At 52.7% G+C, this 19,650-nt stretch overlaps 1 protein-coding gene and 1 long non-coding RNA gene across 2 annotated transcripts; both read right to left on the reverse strand.

Annotated features, from left to right (window-relative positions):
- Nucleotides 1-440: 440 nt before the first annotated feature.
- LOC116937935 (gap junction gamma-1 protein-like) lies at nucleotides 441-2,371 on the reverse strand. Its single transcript, XM_032945089.2, has 2 exons — nucleotides 2,044-2,371; nucleotides 441-1,077 (listed from the first exon to the last, which is right to left on the reverse strand). The coding sequence occupies exons 1-2, from the start codon at nucleotides 2,343-2,345 to the stop codon at nucleotides 441-443; spliced, it is 939 nt and encodes a 312-aa protein (XP_032800980.2). The 5' UTR covers nucleotides 2,346-2,371.
- Nucleotides 2,372-12,449: 10,078 nt separating this feature from the next.
- On the reverse strand, nucleotides 12,450-13,926 carry LOC142908635 (uncharacterized). Its single transcript, XR_012931887.1, has 3 exons — nucleotides 13,787-13,926; nucleotides 13,334-13,480; nucleotides 12,450-12,867 (listed from the first exon to the last, which is right to left on the reverse strand). It is a non-coding gene; the product is annotated as an uncharacterized LOC142908635 (long non-coding RNA).
- Nucleotides 13,927-19,650: the final 5,724 nt, after the last annotated feature.

The following is a 19,650-nucleotide window of genomic DNA, read 5'->3' on the forward strand; positions in this document are numbered from 1 at the left end:
AGGACAATGCCACTACGAAGACATTGACAGCTCGGGGTGAGACACACGAGGCTCTAAAGAAAGCTGTCTCTGGTGTGGAACAATCAGTTTCAAAGACAATGCATCATCATAGACTACCAGAGCGTGTTTCTGTTTGCATGTTCATTACAAGTACCGTGTGTGTGGCCAATGCAGTGAGATGATTCCTTGCAAGAGGTTTACGTTTGGTGTTATCACGTTCACACAGCTGTTTTACTGCTAAAAAAGGGTAAAACAAATTCTTATATCTTGTTACTGGCAAGGGAGGTCCCATGATGTTTTTTTGCTGTTGTCATCATCGGCGAAACGTCACGGAAACTCGAATTGTAGGCGTAGTTGGGGGTCACTCTCTGACACGCAGCCGGCGAGTGTCGAGCCGGTAGCGACCCGGCACGTTTCGTTTCCGTGACGCAACGCCGCTACTACAAGTTGGCGGCTTTGACGAGACGACGCTTTCGTTTCTCGCGATCCAACGCCGAAGCCGACAACCTCCGTCCGCGCGCCGAACTTTTTCCGCCCCCCACCCCTCCCCCCGCATAGCCGACCGTGGCCAACCGCGCCGTCGAGGCCCCCCACCTGCTCCGTAGCCGGCGCGGGCACCACCCGCTCAGCGAGTCGTGGATGGTGCCCAGCCCCAGGTAGGCAATCTCGGACAGTTCGAGCAGGAGGCTGAGACCGGCGACCGCGTACATGACCAGAAGGAAGACGGTCTTCTCCGTGGGGCGCGACACAAAGCAATCGACCCGGTGCGGGCAGGGGTGACGGACGCACTCGAAGCGCGGGGCCACCTCCAAGCCATACATCAGGTACTGCCCCACCAGGAAGCCAACCTCGGCCAGCGTGCGGGCCAGCAGCTGGAGGGTGTAGGCCACCATCAGGCCGTCCGTCTTGATCCTCCACCGCTCGTTGTGCTGCTTCCCCTCGCCGTCTTCTTCACCCTCCTCCTCCACCTCCTCTTCCACCTCCACCTCCTCCTCTTTCTCCGTGCCTTCAATCACGCGGTCGGGGCCGCCGGTTCGCTTGGCTCGCTTAGTTTGTTCGTCTCGCTTGTACTCGATCCTACCACGACAGAGAGCGGCGGCGGCGTCGAAGTTTCACCCCTCGCTACGAGCGAGCCACCGTCGGGACTCGAGGTAAGTGAAAATATTTACCTTCCTTTAAAATTTGACGCTTTATTTACTACTAAGCGGGAAGCACCCGGCGTTGCCCGGGGGAAAACATATATTGAAAAACTTCTCAAAACTTAAAAACATAACATATACAAATGGAAAAAAAAAACTTTGATCATTGCCTCATTCGTAAAAACTAAAATGAAACCCAACGCGCGGCGTAAAAAAACGTACGCTCGTGCGCCAAGATTCGATTCTTTAGATCGCGCAAAGGAATCGAAGGTTGTAGATTTCTTTAGAATCAGCCTATTCCTGTTTAATCGATACCACAAAGCTCACCAGATATCGATTCTCGCCACACTTCATCGTCATTTCCCCACCCCCCCCCCCAAAAAAAACAAGTGTATTTTTATGTTTGCATGGTGTACAGTATGGAAAGTACCCACATGGCAAATTTCAAGTTTGTTGCATGTCGGGAAGTACGCTAAACATTTTGAACAGACACATACTCACAACTTTGCCTTTTATACATGTGCAATTATAATATCGCATGCAAATGTATTATATTTCTTATTGTTGAAGAGTTTAACAATGCTTCCCTTTTTGCTGTTGAATCGCAGAATATTTTACGACGCTGACCGTGTGCGTGTTTAAACACAGCGCACATTCGCCCTCCCGAACTGAACTAGCCGTTCGGACGTACCGACGGGGGGGCTCGGGAACGGAACTCCGTTCCTAAGTCAAGGGGAAACCTTGCCGGCACTTTCACCGTTCAAACTCGTGACCAAATCGACGGCGCAACCTAATTAAAAAACAAATTAAAACATTTCCAACTGCGGGCAGCCATTCAAATTTCCACCGTAGCCCCCCCCCCCCCCCCCCCCACTGTGAAAACTCCCTCCGAGAACCTCGGTACCTGGTGATGCGATGCACTGCGAAGCCGAGGTACAGGATGGTGGGCGTGGCGACCGCGATGATCTGGAACACCCAGAAGCGGACGTGGGAGAGCGGGGCGAAGCTGTCGTAGCAGACGTTCTCGCAACCGGACTGCGCCGTGTTGCACGAGAAGCGGCCCTGCTCGTCGTAGTAGATGGACTCGCCGGCGACCGTCGTGAGAACGACGCGAAAGATGACGAAGGTGGTGATCCACAGCTTGCTCAGGAAGGTGGAGTGCCGATGAACCTCCTCCAGCAGATGTGTGAGGTAGCCCCAGCTCATCGTGGCCGCCGGTCTAATTCAGCGACGCCGCTGCGGGGAAACGTTCACCCGTGTTTGTACAGGCACTACTCTACTTACAAATATTCAACTTCAGGACTTTTAGAGATAATAAAAAAAACCTATCCCATTTGTCCAGTTGCCCGTTTGGAATGAGAGTCGTAAGTTCAACCTCCACGCACAATAAATGGCAGTGGTGGCATCTACATTGGCAGAATGTGAAGAACCAGTGGCATCTACATCTGCAGAACATGAAGAACCGGTGGCATCTACATCTGCAGAACGTGAAGAACCAGTGGCATCTACATCTGCAGAATGTGAAGAACCAGTGGCATCTACATCTGTAGAACGTGAAGAACCAGTGGCATCTACATCTGCAGAACGTGAAGAACCAGTGGCATCTACATCTACAGAACGTGAAGAACCAGTGGCATCTACATCTGCAGAACGTGAAGAACCAGTGGCATCTACATCGACAGAACGTGAAGAACCAGTGGCATCTACATCTGCAGAACGTGAAGAACCAGTGGCATCTACATCGACAGAACGTGAAGAACCAATGGCATCTACATCTGCAGAACGTGAAGAACCAGTGGCATCTACATCTACAGAAAGTGAAGAACCAGTGGCATCTACATCGACAGAACGTGAAGAACCAGTGGCATCTACATCTACAGAACGTGAAGAACGAGTGGCATCTACGTCTACAGAACGTGAAGAACCAATGGCATCTACATCTCCAGAACGTGAAGAACCAGTGGCATCTACATCTACAGAAAGTGAAGAACCTGTGGCATCTACATCGACAGAACGTGAAGAACCAGTGGCATCTACATCTACAGAACGTGAAGAACCAGTGGCATCTACGTCTACAGAACGTGAAGAACCAATGGCATCTGCATCTGCAGAACGTGAAGAACCAGTGGCATCTACATCTACAGCACTGGTAGCGGCCATCGGCAAGTCCAATCAAGTTTCAAGTTTCATTTATTAGGTGTATAGCCCTGTGAGTCATGCGGCTCTTGAGTTCGGGTGCAACCGCAACAAACAAAATATGAACAGAGAAACATCTTAAAGCGACGACGCGTAACGGAAACATCCTGTGATAAAACAGCAAATCTTCCAGAAAAGAAAAAAACTTATTACAACTCTGTGTGCAAAAATCTCACAAACCCCTTCTTGAATAAGAGCCTTGAGACTCGGCGAGGAATTCCCCCCCGGGTGAACTGAATCACATCGTTATTATCACTACTGCCCTCTGTTCGAACAGCGTTCATCTATTTTCGTTGTAAAATGTCAATCGGTCACTTGTTCGGAGGTCATGTCCATGAGGACGCATTTCCTAAGAAGGCCACGGCAGTTGCGTTGGTTCCTCGCGCGCTGCCGAGAGACGAGTTCTCGGTGGCACTCGAGAAAAAACAAACGCGCATCCGTCCCGTGCCCTCCTGGATAGCATCATCAATTGCGGTGTATAAGGGAGCAAAGATGCCGCCCTAATCGATTGCGGTGTATAAGGGAGCAAAGATGCCGCCCGAGAAGACGATTCGTAATTTGTTTTTTTTGGGATCAAGATCTCTTGTGGACGCGCGCGTGTGTGTGCGTTCGGGCCCTCCTCCACCCGACACAGCCAATCAATAAAATGTTGACTCCCTCGCCTGGTATACAGGAGGTCGTGGATTCGATCCCGAACCTGACGCCTGCTGTGTACTCCATCTCTTCTCTAGCTGTTTAGGCATCCGCTTGCACACAACAACAACCGCCATTCGCCACTAAGTGGCGGTGATGTCACCACGACGCTTGTACCAGGCTATGTGCACCCTGAGGCCACGTGAAGTGTAGAACGCCCGCTAGCAGGAGGTCACGGGGCAGACCCAGGTGCCACGGGTCGACTGACTGAGATGACTGGCTGATGCACCACCTGTGCCCCCTACTGTGCCAACCTGCTGTGCTTTAGCCACCCGGCGCTCCGCTCGTTGTTGTGAGCGTCGCTCCTCCGCCCTCCGTTGTTGTTGGAGGGCGACTGCCTCCAACTGCCCAGTAGCGTCCTTCACGAGCCTCCTCCACAGAGGCCGATCTTGACACCGCTGGTACCAGTCATCGGCAAGTCCACTCAGCTCCACGTCCTCCTGTACCACATCACTCCATCTCTTCTCTAGCCCGTGCCGCGCCCGTTTAGCCCCCTCAATCCGGCCGAACAAAAGCTGTTTCGGCATGCGGTGGCTGGGCATGCGGGCTACATGACCCAGCCAACGCAGCCGTGCCTGCCGGAGGAGCTCACCGATGGGACCTTGCCCAGATCTTTCAAGGATTTGTGAGCTCCTCACACAATCCAGTCTGGTTAAACCCAGGATGGATCGTAGGCAGGCCAGCCTAAATGTTTCTAACCGGTGAAGATGTTCCATTAGGGGGGTCCACGTTTCGCAAGCGTAGAGAAGTGAGGGAATGACTGTGGTCGAGAAGACCTGAAGCTTAGTGCGGAGCCACAGACCAGGTAGCTTCCACACAGCGTTACGCAACCGATGAAAAGATATTGCCGCTCGACTGATTCGGAGTGAGACCTCTGCTGTTAAACTGGAGCTGGTCATAAGCACACTGCCCAGGCATGGGAAACTCTCCACTCGCTCCACAACTGCCCCATCACCGATTGGGAGTTGTGGGGGTGTAGTGTCCGATGGTACAAAATACCCAGGCAGGTGCTTAGTTTTGGTGGGGCTGATGGTAAGGCCCCACCTTTTAGTGGCACGCTCCAGTCTCAGCAGCAGCGTCGACAACTCCTCCTCTGAATGAGCAGCTATTACCAAATCATCAGCATACATAACGTGGTTGAGCAATAGGGAGCCATCCCTTGACCGCACCCGGGCATCGATCAGCCTCCCATTATATCTGTACCATATGGAGATTCCCCCGGTACAGCTATTGAAGGCTTCACGAACTACGTGGTCAAAATAGATGTTAAATAATGTGGGAGCCAGAGGACATCCCTGTCGCACCCCAAGGTGTACAGGGAATGGCTCTGACTCCCGACCACATAGTTTTACCTGGGCCCGCTCACCATCATGAAGGTCCTTAATGATCGTGAGCAGAGGGTCAGGTACTCCAAAAGCACGAAGAACAACCCAGAGCCCTGGCCTATTGATGGTATCATATGCCTTGACCAGGTCAATAAAGCAGAGATGTAGGTCTTGTTGGAATTCCCTACACCTCTGCTGTAGCAGACGGACAGAAAATATGGCATCTGTGCAGGACCGCCATTTCCTGAAACCGCATTGGGGCTCCGCAAGCCTCTCCTCAGCGTGCCTGGCAAGGCGATGCTGAATAATCCTTGCCAGGACCTTTCCCGGCACACTGAGGAGTGAGATGCCCCTGTAGTTGTTACAGTCTGTGCGGTCCCCCTTCATAAAAAGGGGGACCGCACAGACTGTAACACCACCAGGGCATCCTTCCAATCCTGCGGAACCCGTCCAGTGGTCCAGACTGTTGTTATGATGTCATATAGGGCAGTCTGTGCACAAACGCCACCCTCCCTCAGCATTTCGCTTGGGAGATCATCTCTGCCCGCTGCCTTTCCTGGTCTCAGACTCCTGATCGCCTTCAATACTTCCTCAACAGATGGCACCTCAGCCAGCCACTCACAGGGGGTGACTTCTTCCAATATTTGAGGCACCGCAGCCTCAGCAGGGTCATCCTCACTTTGTGCCACGATGTTTTCCTGGCTGAGGGATTTTCCCTCCCCCAGGACCTCACAGAAATGCTCAGCAAATCTGCAAACCTGTTCCTGGGGGTCGGAGATTGGATCACCGTTTTTTCCCCTAATGATTGTAATAGGTGTGGCGCTGCAGGTTACTTTTTGATGGAGTTAAATAGAGATTTGTGATCACGGGCCACTGAGGCAGCATCTATCTCCTCAGCAACCCGCGACCACCACCCATCCTTGCAGCGCCTCACGGCCCTCCGAACCTCCGAGCGAAGGCTGCGGTAAGCCTCCTCATTCTCTGACGTGGGATTCTGTAGCCGATGACAGTGGGCCTGTCGCTTTTTCTCAACCATCCTGAACACCTCCTCTGTCAGCCAGGGTCTCTGGGGAGGTCTGGACCGCATACCCAAAGCAGCCATTGCAGCTGCATGAGTCACAGTCCTAAACCTCGCCCATTTACCCTCGACATCAGGAGGAGTCGGGGACGATGCCAATCCTAGCCGCAAGCGATGATGAAATTCTCGCTTGCAACTTTCATCAGATAACTGAGACCAGGAAACTTTAGGTTGGAATGGGGTCCTGGGTGTACACCCACCACCGGAGTGGAAGAATGGCAGGCGCATCTTACAGATGACAAGTCGCTGGTCAGAGGGCAGATCAGCTCCACGGTAGGTCCTGGTGTCAAGGACATGGGCTCGCATCCGCTGGTCCGTCACTATGTAGTCCAGCAGATGTTCTTGCGTGGACCCGGCATGCATCCATGATGTTGTGTGGATGTGCCGATGCCAGAACAGCGTGTTGGTAATTACAAGCCCATGGGCTGCACAAAATCTAGCAGCCTCCTACCGTTGTTATTGAGCTGATCTGGCCCATGCCCTCCAATCACTCCAGACCAGGTGCCAGCATCATGACCAACTCGGGCATTGAAGTCACCCAACATGATGACTCTTTTCCGAGGGGCCAATTTAGCCAGCACCTGTGACAGGAGGTCATAGAAGGCATCTGACTCATCGGCTTTGCCTGCATCCCTCCATGGATGTTCATCTTCGGTGGGGGCATAAGTAACCACGACCACCATTCCTCGCCTCCGGTTGATGGGAAGGTGAGCCCAAAGTAGCCTGGGGCGTACAGCTTCCCACACCTCACCGCCACGCTCCCACGCCCCTTCATTCTGTTGTTCAAAAGAAGAGCCACACCCTGTTGTTTGGCAGTCTGCTGCCCCGAGTAGAGGACTGTCCACCCCTCATGGTGGCAGGAGCCAGAACCGGTCCACCGGACACACACACAGACACACACACAGACACACACACAGACACACACACACAGACACACACAGACACACACAGAGACAGACACACACACAGACACACACAGACACACACACAGACAACAACAACCGCCATTCGCCACTAAGTGGCGGTGACGTCACCACGACGCTTGTGCCAGGCTATGTGCACCGTGAGGCCACGTGAAGTGTCGTACGCCCACTGGCAGGAGGTCACTGGGCAGACCCAGGTGCCACGGGTCGACTGACTGAGATGACTGGCTGATGCACCACCTGTGCCCCCTACTGTGCCAACCTGCTGTGCTTTAGCCACCCGGCGCTCCGCTCGTTGTTGTGAGCGTCGCTCCTCCGCCCTCCGTTGTTGTTGGAGGGCGACTGCCTCCAACTGCCCAGTAGCATCCTTCACGAGCCTCCTCCACAGAGGCCGATCTTGACACCGCTGGTACCAGTCATTGGCAAGTCCACTCAGCTCCACGTCCTCCCGTACCACATCACTCCATCTCTTCTCTAGCCCGTGCCGCGCCCGCTTAGCCCCCTCAATCCGGCCAAACAAAAGCTGTTTCGGCATGCGGTGGCTGGGCATGCGGCCTACATGACCCAGCCATCGCAGCCTTGCCTGCCGGAGGAGCTCACCGATGGGACCCTGCCCAGATCTTTCAAGGATTTGTGAGCTCCTCACACAATCCAGTCTGGTTAAACCCAGGATGGATCGTAGGCAGGCCAGCCTAAATGTTTCTAACCGGCGAAGATGTTCCATTAGGGGGGTCCACGTTTCGCAAGCGTAGAGAAGGGAGGGAATGACCATGGCCGAGAAGACCTGAAGCTTAGTGCGGAGCGACAGACCAGGTAGCTTCCACACAGCGTTACGCAACGGATGAAAAGAAATTGCCGCTCGACTGATTCGGAGTGAGACCTCTGCTGTTAAACTGGAGCCAGTCATAAGCACACTGCCCAGGTATGGGAAACTCTCCACTCTCTCCACAACTGCCCCATCACCGATTGGGAGTTGTGGGGGTGGAGTGTCCGATGGTACAAAATACCCAGGCAGGTGCTTAGTTTTGGTGGGGCTGATGGTAAGGCCCCACCTCTTAGTGGCACGCTCCAGTCTCAAATGCAGCGTCTCCAACTCCTCCTCTGACTGAGCAGCTATTACCAAGTCATCAGCATACATAACGTGGTTGAGCAATAGGGAGCCATCCCTTGACCGCACCCGGGCATCGATCAGCCTCCCATTATATCTGTACCATATGGAGATTCCCCCGGTACAGCTATTGAAGGCTTCACGAACTACGTGGTCAAAATAGATGTTAAATAATGTGGGAGCCAGAGGACATCCCTGTCCCACCCCAAGGTGTACAGGGAATGGCTCTGACTCCCGGCCACGTAGTTTTACCCGGGCCCGCTCACCATCATGAAGGTCCTTAATGATCGTGAGCAGAGGGTCAGGTACTCCAAAAGCACGAAGAACGACCCAGAGCCCAGGCCTACTGATGGTATCATAGGCCTTGACCAGGTCAATAAAGCAGAGATGTAGGTCTTGTTGGAATTCCCTACACCTCTGCTGTAGCAGACGGACAGAAAATATGGCATCTGTGCAGGACCGCCCTTTCCTGAAACCGCATTGGGGCTCCGCAAGCCTCTCCTCAGCGTGCCTGGCAAGGCGATGCTGAATAATCCTTGCCAGGACCTTTCCCGGCACACTGAGGAGTGAGATGCCCCTGTAGTTGTTACAGTCTGTGCGGTCCCCCTTCTTAAAAAGGGGGACCACCAGGGCATCCTTCCAATCCTGCGGAACCCGTCCAGTGGTCCAGACTGTTGTTATGATATCATATAGGGCAGTCTGTGCACAAACGCCACCCTCCCTCAGCATTTCGCTTGGGAGATCATCTCTGCCCGCTGCTTTTCCTGGTCTCAGACTCCGGATCGCCTTCAATACTTCCTCAGCAGATGGCACCTCAGCCAGCCACTCACAGGGGGTGACTTCATCCAATATTTGAGGCACCGCAGCCTCAGCAGGGTCATCCTCACTTTGTGCCACGATGTTTTCCTGGCTGAGGGATTTTCCCTCCCCCAGGACCTCACAGAAATGCTCAGCAAATCTGCGAACCTGTTCCTGGGGGTCGGAAATTGGATCACCGTTTTTTCCCCTAATGATGGTAATAGGTGTGGCGCTGCAGGTTACTTTTTTGATGGAGTTAAATAGAGATTTGTGATCACGGGCCACTGAGGCAGACTCCATCTCCTCAGCAACCCGCGACCACCACCCATCCTTGCAGCGCCTCACGGCTCTCCGAACCTCCGAGCGAAGGCTGCGGTAAGCCTCCTCATTCTCTGACGGGGGATTCTGTAGCCGATGACAGTGGGCCTGTCGTTTTTTCTCAACCATCCTGAACAACTCCTCTGTCATCCAGGGTGTCTGGGGAGGTCTGGACCGCGTACCCAAAGCAGCCATTGCAGCTGCATGAGTCACAGTCCTAAACCTCGCCCATTTACCCTCGACATCAGGAGGAGTCGGGGACGATGCCAATCCCAGCCGCAAGCGATGATGAAATTCTCGCTTGCAACTTTCATCAGATAACTGAGACCAGGCCACTTTAGGTTGGAATGGGGTCCTGGGTGTACACCCACCACCGGAGTGGAAGAATGGCAGGCGCATCTTACAGATGACTAGTCGATGGTCAGAGGGCAGATCAGCTCCACGGTAGGTCCTGGTGTCAAGGACATGGGCTCACATTCGCTGGTCCGTCACTATGTAGTCCAGCAGATGTTCTTGCTTGGACCCGGCATGCATCCATGATGTTGTGTGGATGCGCCGATGCCGGAACAGCGTGTTGGTAATTACAAGCCCATGGGCTGCACAAAAATCTAGCAGCCTCCTACCGTTGTTATTGAGCTGATCTGGCCCATGCCCTCCAATCACTCCAGACCAGGTGCCAGTATCATGACCAACTCGGGCATTGAAGTCACCCAACATGATGACTCTATCCCGAGGGGCCACTTTAGCCAGCACCTGTGACAGGAGGTCATAGAAGGCATCTGACTCATCGGCTTTGCCTGCATCCCTCCACGGATGTTCATCTTCGGTGGGGGCATAAGTAACCACGACCACCATTCCTCGCCTCCGGTTGATGGGAAGGCGAGCCCAAAGTAGCCTGGGGCTTACAGCTTCCCACACCTCACCGCCACGCTCCCACGCCCCCTTCATTCTTTTGTTCAAAAGAAGACCCACACCCTGTTGTTTGGCAGTCTGCTGCCCCGAGTAGAGGACTGTCCACCCCTCATGGTGGCAGGAGCCAGAGCCGGTCCACCGGACCTCCTGAATGCCGCATAGATCCAGGCGGTACCGGTCCAGCTCCCGACAGAGGAGTGGCAGCCTCTCCTCTGCAGTGAGCGTTCGAACATTCCACGTGGCCACCCGTAGTGGCTTTTCGTTGTTTCTGGAGTAGCCCCGAGGGTAGGTATTCAATCTCCTGGCTCCGCCAATTGGGGTTTGGCCAGGAGACGTCATAGACGCCTGGCCCCCCGGGGCCTCCGGCACAAGCTTAGTTGTTACATATTTCAGTTTAATTCGTGGTTTTGTGGTAATTAATTGAAGGTGGAGGGGTTACCAGCCCCTCGCACCCGTCCAGAGCCCCTGTTTAGCCCCTGTGGTGGACACATATGCCATGAGGGGAGGAGCCAATCAAAATTGGAACTCCCCCCACAGCGCTGTCCACGACAGAGTTGCCCATCCGGCACCGCGAGGAGGTAGGGGGTTGTTTTGCCTGACACACATACACATGGACGTACACACACACATCAACTGACACACATAGACACACAAACGCACATTGACTTACACACTGACATGGAGCCATGCACACACATTGACTAACACACACACAAACACATCGACTAACACACACACAGCGACTGACACGCACACATGGACTGACACGCACCCTTGGACTGACACACACACAAACACATCGACCTACACATACACACAGCGACTGATACACACATGGACTGACACGCAACCTTGGACTGACACACACACACAAACACATCGACCTACACACACACACAGCGACTGATGCACACACATGGACTGACACGCACCCTTGGACTGACACACACACACACATCGACCTACACACACACACATCGACTGATACACACACATGGACTGACACGCACCCTTGGACTGACACACACACACATCGACCTACACACACACACATCGGGGGTTGTCCGTTAGAAAAAGACAGACACATGCATGGTCCTACACGCACACACGTATGGACTCAAACACACACATCAAATCACAAACAAAGATCCCCCATATAGCCTTAACAGACTGTAGGGGCAAGTGCTGTTAGCGAGCACCTATGAAGGCCAGAACGGTACACCAGGGGGTGAGTGGCCAGCACCACGCCCGACCGCCTTTGTCTCCCTAGTGCCGATGTTTACACACCGCACCAGGTACTCATTTAGAGGCTGAGTCGACCTAGGGGAGGCCCGGGACCGGTTCAGATAATCGTCACTGGTGTTGGCTGTGAGCGGGAATCGAACCCAGGTCGCCAGGTTCATAGCGCAGTGCGCTAACCGCTACACTATCGCTCCCCACATCAAATCACACACACACATCGACGTGCACAGCAATCCCCGATGATGGCACAGCTATGAGCATCGCAGTACTACGTATCAGCAAATAGTGTGACGTGAGCAATCGAAATAGTAGAAATGCATAGAAGAAATCAGCTGAAATAAGTGTACATGAATGAGCATCAGTATGCACAGGTAAGTTGAGAAGCAGGCTACAGTCTAGATTATAGAGTGGCAGTACGTCGACTCAATGACATAAGCATAGCTACAGTCGACATAAAAAGCTGGCAATATGGGCAGCAGCTGAAAAAGCAGGATACAGTCGACATGAAAGGCTGGCAGTACAATGAGTGAGGTAAAGAAGCAGGCAACAGATTATAGACTGGCATACACTCATAATGGGCAAAAGCAAAATTAGCAGTGTGTATAATAGCGGCGGTGCACTGGCGTGAATTAATCAACAGGCAACAAGCCACATCACAGACTAGCAGTGCACGGTCTCAGCGTCATAAAAACACAGCTCAAAAAGGAAACATGTAGCAACCTAAGAATTAAAAAAGTATTTTTCTGCACACAAAGAAAGTGATTGTAATATCTGCCACCTTCTTTGTTTCATAATAGTAAACAATGAACCCGAGTTATTATCTGCACACAAACATTATTATTATTGTAATATCAGACAACTTATTTGTTTGGGAATAGTAAACAATGAACCCGAGTTATTATCTGCGCACGAACATTATCATTGTAATATTTGGCAACTTATTTGTTTGATAATAGTGTAGGGAGGGGCGTGTATGGGCTATGTGTAGCGACGGTCTGTGTACAACTTACCTGTAAGGGCTGACATAGTCCAGTAGGGGCAGTCGCAATATCCCTTGCCCCGTAGCAGGAGGGGGCTGTTGGGTGTCCTGGGATCCGCCGGGGTCCCTCCTGGGGGGAGGCGGCTGCCGGGTGTTCTGTTAAACACGTGAAATAAAATGTCCGGTGTGAGCTCCACTGAACGCACAACACTTGGCGCGGTCCACCGCCCCCTTCCCCCCCCCAAGCAATTGGCGTGAGTTGGTACGGTTAATGTCGCGCAGTAAATAAATTCATATAGCGAAATCCCACGAAATCGCTAATGTGACTAATTTAAAGGTGACGGACATGAAAAAGGAAGAGCCTATTCCCACCGTGGGGCTTAGGGCGTGCTGGCTGGCACATTTTTTTCGATGTCAACCCCACGGTTCGAGAGGCAAATCCCTCGCAAGCGCACGCGCGCGGAGACGTTTATAGATAAGATATTTACATACAAAAATTATGCCTTTTATTTCATAATACGAACGCCCGCTGGCAGAAGGTCAAGGGACAGACCCAGGTGCCACGGGTCGACTGACTGAGATGACTGGCTGATGCACCACCTGTGCCCCCTCCTGTGCCAACCTGCTGTGCTTTAGCCACCCGGCGTTCCGCTCGTTGTTGTGAGCGTCGCTCCTCCGCCCTCCGTTGTTGTTGGAGGGTGACTGCCTCCAACTGCCCAGTAGCAGCGTCCTTCACGAGCCTCCTCCACAGAGGCCGATCTTGACACCGCTGGTACCAGTCATCGGCAAGTCCACTCAGCTCCACGTCCTCCTGTACCACATCACTCCATCTCTTCTCTAGCCCGTGCCGCGCACAGACAAAGATACCCCGTATAGCCTTAACAGACTGTAGGGGCAAGTGCTGTTAGCGAGCGCCTTTAAAGGCCAGCACGGCACACGAGGGGGTGGGTGGCCAGCACCATGCCCGGCCGCCTTTGTCTCCCTAGCGGCGATGTTTACACATCGCTCCAGGTACTCATTTGAGGCTGAGTCGACCTACACACACACAGACACATATCCTTGTGCGTGGTCTCACCTGGTCGTCGTCCTCACGGTCAGTGAGCAGCGTGAGGAGTGAGCGCAGCGTCCCAGCCGCCCTCACCACCCCCACCGCCCACTTCTCGGGTTGCTCGCAACCACCACCAACACCACCAGCACCACCACCAACACCACGGCCACCACCCCCACCAACGCCACCACCACCACCACCGCCACCACCGCAACCACCACCACCAACACCACCAACACCACCCCCACCAACACCACCACCAACACCACGGCCACCACCCCCACCAACGCCACCACCACCACCGCCACCACCGCAACCACCACCACCAACACCACCACCACCAACACCACCCCCACCACCACCAACACCACCACCAACACCACCACCACCAACACCACCCCCACCACCACCAACACCACCACCACCACCAACACCACCACCACCAACACCACCGCCACCACAACCACCACCACCGCCACCACCACCAACACCACCCCCACCACCACCAACACTACGGCCACCACCCCCACCAACGCCACCACCACTAACACCACCACTACCCCCACCACCACCAACCACCACCACCAACACCACCACCTCCACCACCACCGACAACACCACCACCACCAACACCACCACCACCCCCACCAACACCACCAACACCACCCCCACCACCACCAACACCACCAACACCACAGCCAGCGGCGGTGGTGTTGGTGGTGGTGCAGCAGCAGCAGCAGCGTCTGAGAGCGCCCAGGAAGCCGAGCCACCAGCGGCACAGCGGGGAGCCAAGCGGCAGTGCGGCAGCAGCAGGGACAGCAGCAGCAGGGACAGCAGCAGCAGGGACAGCAGGGGCAGCAGCAGCAGGGGCAGCATCAGGGACAGGGTGCGGAGCGTGAGACAGGAAGGCCGCGTTGGCCATGGTGGTGACAAAGTCCCTCGTCCTGGGGGGGAGGGAGGGGGAGTGGGGGAGTGGTGAGTGTACTTGTGGTGAGAAGTGGTGCGTGTACTAGTGGTGAGTAGTGGTGAGTGTACTAGTGGTGAGTGTACTAGTGGTGAGTGGTGAGTGTACTAGTGGTGAGTGTACTAGTGGTGAGTAGTGGTGAGTGGTGAGTAGTGGTGAGTGTACTAGTGGTGAGTGTACTAGTGGTGACTGGTGGTGAGTGGTGAGTAGTGGTGAGTGTATTAGTGGTGAGTGGTGAGTAGTGGTGAGTGTACTAGTGGTGAGTAGTGGTGAGTGTACTAGTGGTGAGTGGTGAGTGTACTAGTGGTGAGTGTACTAGTGGTGAGTAGTGGTGAATGGTGAGTAGTGGTGAATGGTGAGTAGTGGTGAGTGGTGAGTGTACTAGTGGTGAGTGTACTAGTGGTGAGTGGTGAGTGTACTAGTGGTGAGTGGTGGGTGTACTAGTGGTGAGTGTACTAGTCGTGAGTGTACTAGTGGTGAGTGTACTAGTGGTGAGTAGTGGTGAGTGTACTAGTGGTGAGTGTACTAGTGGTGAGTGGTGAGTAGTGGTGAGTGTACTAGTGGTGAGTAGTGGTGAGTGTACTAGTGGTGAGTGGTGAGTGTACTAGTGGTGAGTGTACTAGTGGTGAGTAGTGGTGAATGGTGAGTAGTGGTGAATGGTGAGTAGTGGTGAGTGGTGAGTGTACTAGTGGTGAGTGTACTAGTGGTGAGTGTACTAGTGGTGAGTGGTGAGTGTACTAGTGGTGAGTAGTGGTGAGTGTAATAGGGGTGAGTAGTGGTGAGTGGTGAGTAGTGGTGAGTGTACTAGTGGTGAGTGTATTAGTGGTGAGTAGTGGTGAGTGTACTAGTGGTGAGTGTACTAGTGGTGAGTAGTGGTGAGTGTACTAGTGGTGAGTGTACTAGTGGTGAGTGTACTAGTGGTGAGTAGTGGTGAGTGTACTAGTGGTGAGTGTACTAGTGGTGAGTGGTGAGTGTACTAGTGGTGAGTGTACTAGTGGTGAGTGGTGAGTGTACTAGTGGTGAGTAGTGGTGAGTGTACTAGTGATGAGTAGTGGTGAGTGTACTAGTGGTGAGTAGTGGTGAGTAGTGGTGAGTGTAAACTCACCAGGCGATGCTGAACCCCCCGGACCCGGATCCAACTCCACACGACGAACCGGTTCCAAACACAAGTCGACAAGGAATTGATTCAGACTCTAAGTCGATTCCTCATGCAATTCAATGAGCAATCGATTTCTAATACAACTCTACAATCCGATTCCCCGTGCAAGTCAATGGGAGTCGATTCTTAATGCGATTAAAAAGGAGTCGACTCCTCACGAAACAATGTTGAGAATCAATTTGTACGGTGGAGTCACGGAGGAAAAATAAAATAAAACAAAATAAAACAATTAAATCACGACGTTTCGGAGGCAACACAAGTCTCCTGCGTCAGGTGGAACAGACACAGCGGTGTACTAGTGGTGAGTGGTGAGTAGTGGTGACTGTAGTAGTGGTGAGTGGTGGTGAGTAGTGGTGAGTGTTGAGTGGTGAGTAGTGGTGAGTGTAGTAGTGGTGAGTGGTGGTGAGTGGTGAGTAGTGGTGAGTGTACTAGTGGTGAGTGTACTAGTGGTGAGTAGTGGTGAGTGGTGAGTAGTGGTGAGTGTACTAGTGGTGAGTGTACTAGTGGTGAGTAGTGGTGAGTGTACTAGTGGTGAGTGTACTAGTGGTGAGTGTACGAGTGGTGAATGTACTAGTGGTGAGTGTACTAGTGGTGAGTAGTGGTGAGTGTACTAGTGGTGAGTGTACTAGTGGTGAGTGTACTAGTGGTGAGTGGTGAGTGTACTAGTGGTGAGTGTACTAGTGGTGAGTGTACTAGTGGTGAGTAGTGGTGAGTGTTGAGTAGTGGTGAATGGTGAGTAGTGGTGAGTGTACTAGTGGTGAGTGTACTAGTGGTGAGTGGTGAGTGTACTAGTGGTGAGTGTACTAGTGGTGAGTGTACTAGTGGTGAGTGGTGAGTGTACTAGTGGTGAGTGTACTAGTGGTGAGTGGTGAGTGTACTAGTGGTGAATGTACTAGTGGTGAGTGGTGAGTGTACTTGTGGTGAGTGTACTAGTGGTGAGTAGTGGTGAGTAGTGGTGAGTCGTGAGTGTATTAGTGGTGAGTAGTGGTGAGTGGTGAGTGTACTAGTGGTGAGTAGTGGTGAGTGGTGAGTGTACTAGTGGTGAGTGGTGAGTAGTGGTGAGTGGTGGGTGTACTAGTGGTGAGTGGTGGGTGTACTAGTGGTGAGTGTACTAGCGGTGAGTGTACTAGTGGTGAGTAGTGGTGAGTGGTAGGTGTACTTGTGGTGAGTGTACTAGTGGTGAGTAGTGGTGAGTAGTGGTGAGTGTACTAGTGGTGAGTGGTGAGTAGTGGTGAGTGGTGAGTAGTGATGGGTGTTGAGTAGTGGTGAGTGTACTAGTGGTGAGTGTACTAGTGGTGAGTGGTGAGTGTACTAGTGGTGAGTGTACTAGTGGTGAGTAGTGGTGAGTGTACTAGTAGTGAGTGTACTAGTGGTGAGTAGTGGTGAGTAGTGGTGAGTGTACTAGTGGTGAGTGTACTAGTGGTGAGTGGTGAGTAGTGGTGAGTGGTGAGTAGTGGTGAGTGTACTAGTGGTGAGTGTACTAGTGGTGAGTGCTAGTGGTGAGTGGTGAGTGTACTAGTGGTGAGTGTACTAGTGGTGAGTGTACTAGTGGTGAGTGGTGAGTGTACTAGTGGTGAGTGTACTAGTGGTGAGTAGTGGTGAATGGTGAGTATTGGTGAATGGTGAGTAGTGGTGAGTGGTGAGTGTACTAGTGGTGAGTGTACTAGTGGTGAGTGGTGAGTGTACTAGTGGTGAGTGTACTAGTGGTGAGTGTACTAGTGGGGAGTAGTGGTGAGTGGTGAGTGTACTAGTGGTGAGTGGTGAGTAGTGGTGAGTGTACTAGTGGTGAGTGGTGGGTGTACTAGTGGTGAGTGGTGAGTAGTGGTGAGTGGTGGGTGTACTAGTGGTGAGTGGTGGGTGTACTAGTGGTGAGTGTACTAGCGGTGAGTGTACTAGTGGTGAGTAGTGGTGAGTGGTAGGTGTACTTGTGGTGAGTGTACTAGTGGTGAGTAGTGGTGAGTGGTGAGTAGTGGTGAGTATACTAGTGGTGAGTGGTGAGTAGTGGTGAGTGGTGAGTAGTGATGAGTGTTGAGTAGTGGTGAGTGTACTAGTGGTGAGTGTACTAGTGGTGAGTGGTGAGTGTACTAGTGGTGAGTGTACTAGTGGTGAGTAGTGGTGAGTAGTGGTGAGTGTACTAGTGGTGAGTGTACTAGTGGTGAGTGGTGAGTGTACTAGTGGTGAGTGTACTAGTGGTGGGTGTACTAGTGGTGAGTGGTGAGTGTACTAGTGGTGAGTGGTGAGTAGTGGTGAGTGGTGGGTGTACTAGTGGTGAGTGGTGGGTGTACTAGTGGTGAGTGTACTAGCGGTGAGTGTACTAGTGGTGAGTAGTGGTGAGTAGTGGTGAGTGTACTAGTGGTGAGTGGTGAGTAGTGGTGAGTGGTGAGTAGTGATGAGTGTTGAGTAGTGGTGAGTGTACTAGTGGTGAGTGTACTAGTGGTGAGTGGTGAGTGTACTAGTGGTGAGTGTACTAGTGGTGAGTAGTGGTGAGTGTACTAGTGGTGAGTGTACTAGTGGTGAGTGGTGAGTAGTGGTGAGTGTACTAGTGGTGAGTGTACTAGTGGTGAGTGGTGAGTAGTGGTGAGTGGTGGGTGTACTAGTGGTGAGTGGTGGGTGTACTAGTGGTGAGTGTACTAGCGGTGAGTGTACTAGTGGTGAGTAGTGGTGAGTGGTAGGTGTACTTGTGGTGAGTGTACTAGTGGTGAGTAGTGGTGAGTAGTGGTGAGTGTACTAGTGGTGAGTGGTGAGTAGTGGTGAGTGGTGAGTAGTGATGGGTGTTGAGTAGTGGTGAGTGTACTAGTGGTGAGTGTACTAGTGGTGAGTGGTGAGTGTACTAGTGGTGAGTGTACTAGTGGTGAGTAGTGGTGAGTGTACTAGTAGTGAGTGTACTAGTGGTGAGTAGTGGTGAGTAGTGGTGAGTGTACTAGTGGTGAGTGTACTAGTGGTGAGTGGTGAGTAGTGGTGAGTGGTGAGTAGTGGTGAGTGTACTAGTGGTGAGTGTACTAGTGGTGAGTGCTAGTGGTGAGTGGTGAGTGTACTAGTGGTGAGTGTACTAGTGGTGAGTGTACTAGTGGTGAGTGGTGAGTGTACTAGTGGTGAGTGTACTAGTGGTGAGTAGTGGTGAATGGTGAGTATTGGTGAATGGTGAGTAGTGGTGAGTGGTGAGTGTACTAGTGGTGAGTGTACTAGTGGTGAGTGGTGAGTGTACTAGTGGTGAGTGTACTAGTGGTGAGTGTACTAGTGGGGAGTAGTGGTGAGTGGTGAGTGTACTAGTGGTGAGTGGTGAGTAGTGGTGAGTGTACTAGTGGTGAGTGGTGGGTGTACTAGTGGTGAGTGGTGAGTAGTGGTGAGTGGTGGGTGTACTAGTGGTGAGTGGTGGGTGTACTAGTGGTGAGTGTACTAGCGGTGAGTGTACTAGTGGTGAGTAGTGGTGAGTGGTAGGTGTACTTGTGGTGAGTGTACTAGTGGTGAGTAGTGGTGAGTGGTGAGTAGTGGTGAGTATACTAGTGGTGAGTGGTGAGTAGTGGTGAGTGGTGAGTAGTGATGAGTGTTGAGTAGTGGTGAGTGTACTAGTGGTGAGTGTACTAGTGGTGAGTGGTGAGTGTACTAGTGGTGAGTGTACTAGTGGTGAGTAGTGGTGAGTAGTGGTGAGTGTACTAGTGGTGAGTGTACTAGTGGTGAGTGGTGAGTGTACTAGTGGTGAGTGTACTAGTGGTGGGTGTACTAGTGGTGAGTGGTGAGTGTACTAGTGGTGAGTGGTGAGTAGTGGTG

Source organism: Petromyzon marinus, unplaced genomic scaffold (assembly GCF_048934315.1).
Source record: "Petromyzon marinus isolate PM22_M1 ecotype Great Lakes invasive population unplaced genomic scaffold, UKy_Petmar_22M1.pri1.0 PM_G_Scaffold_10, whole genome shotgun sequence".
Classification (NCBI taxonomy): domain Eukaryota; kingdom Metazoa; phylum Chordata; class Hyperoartia; order Petromyzontiformes; family Petromyzontidae; genus Petromyzon; species Petromyzon marinus.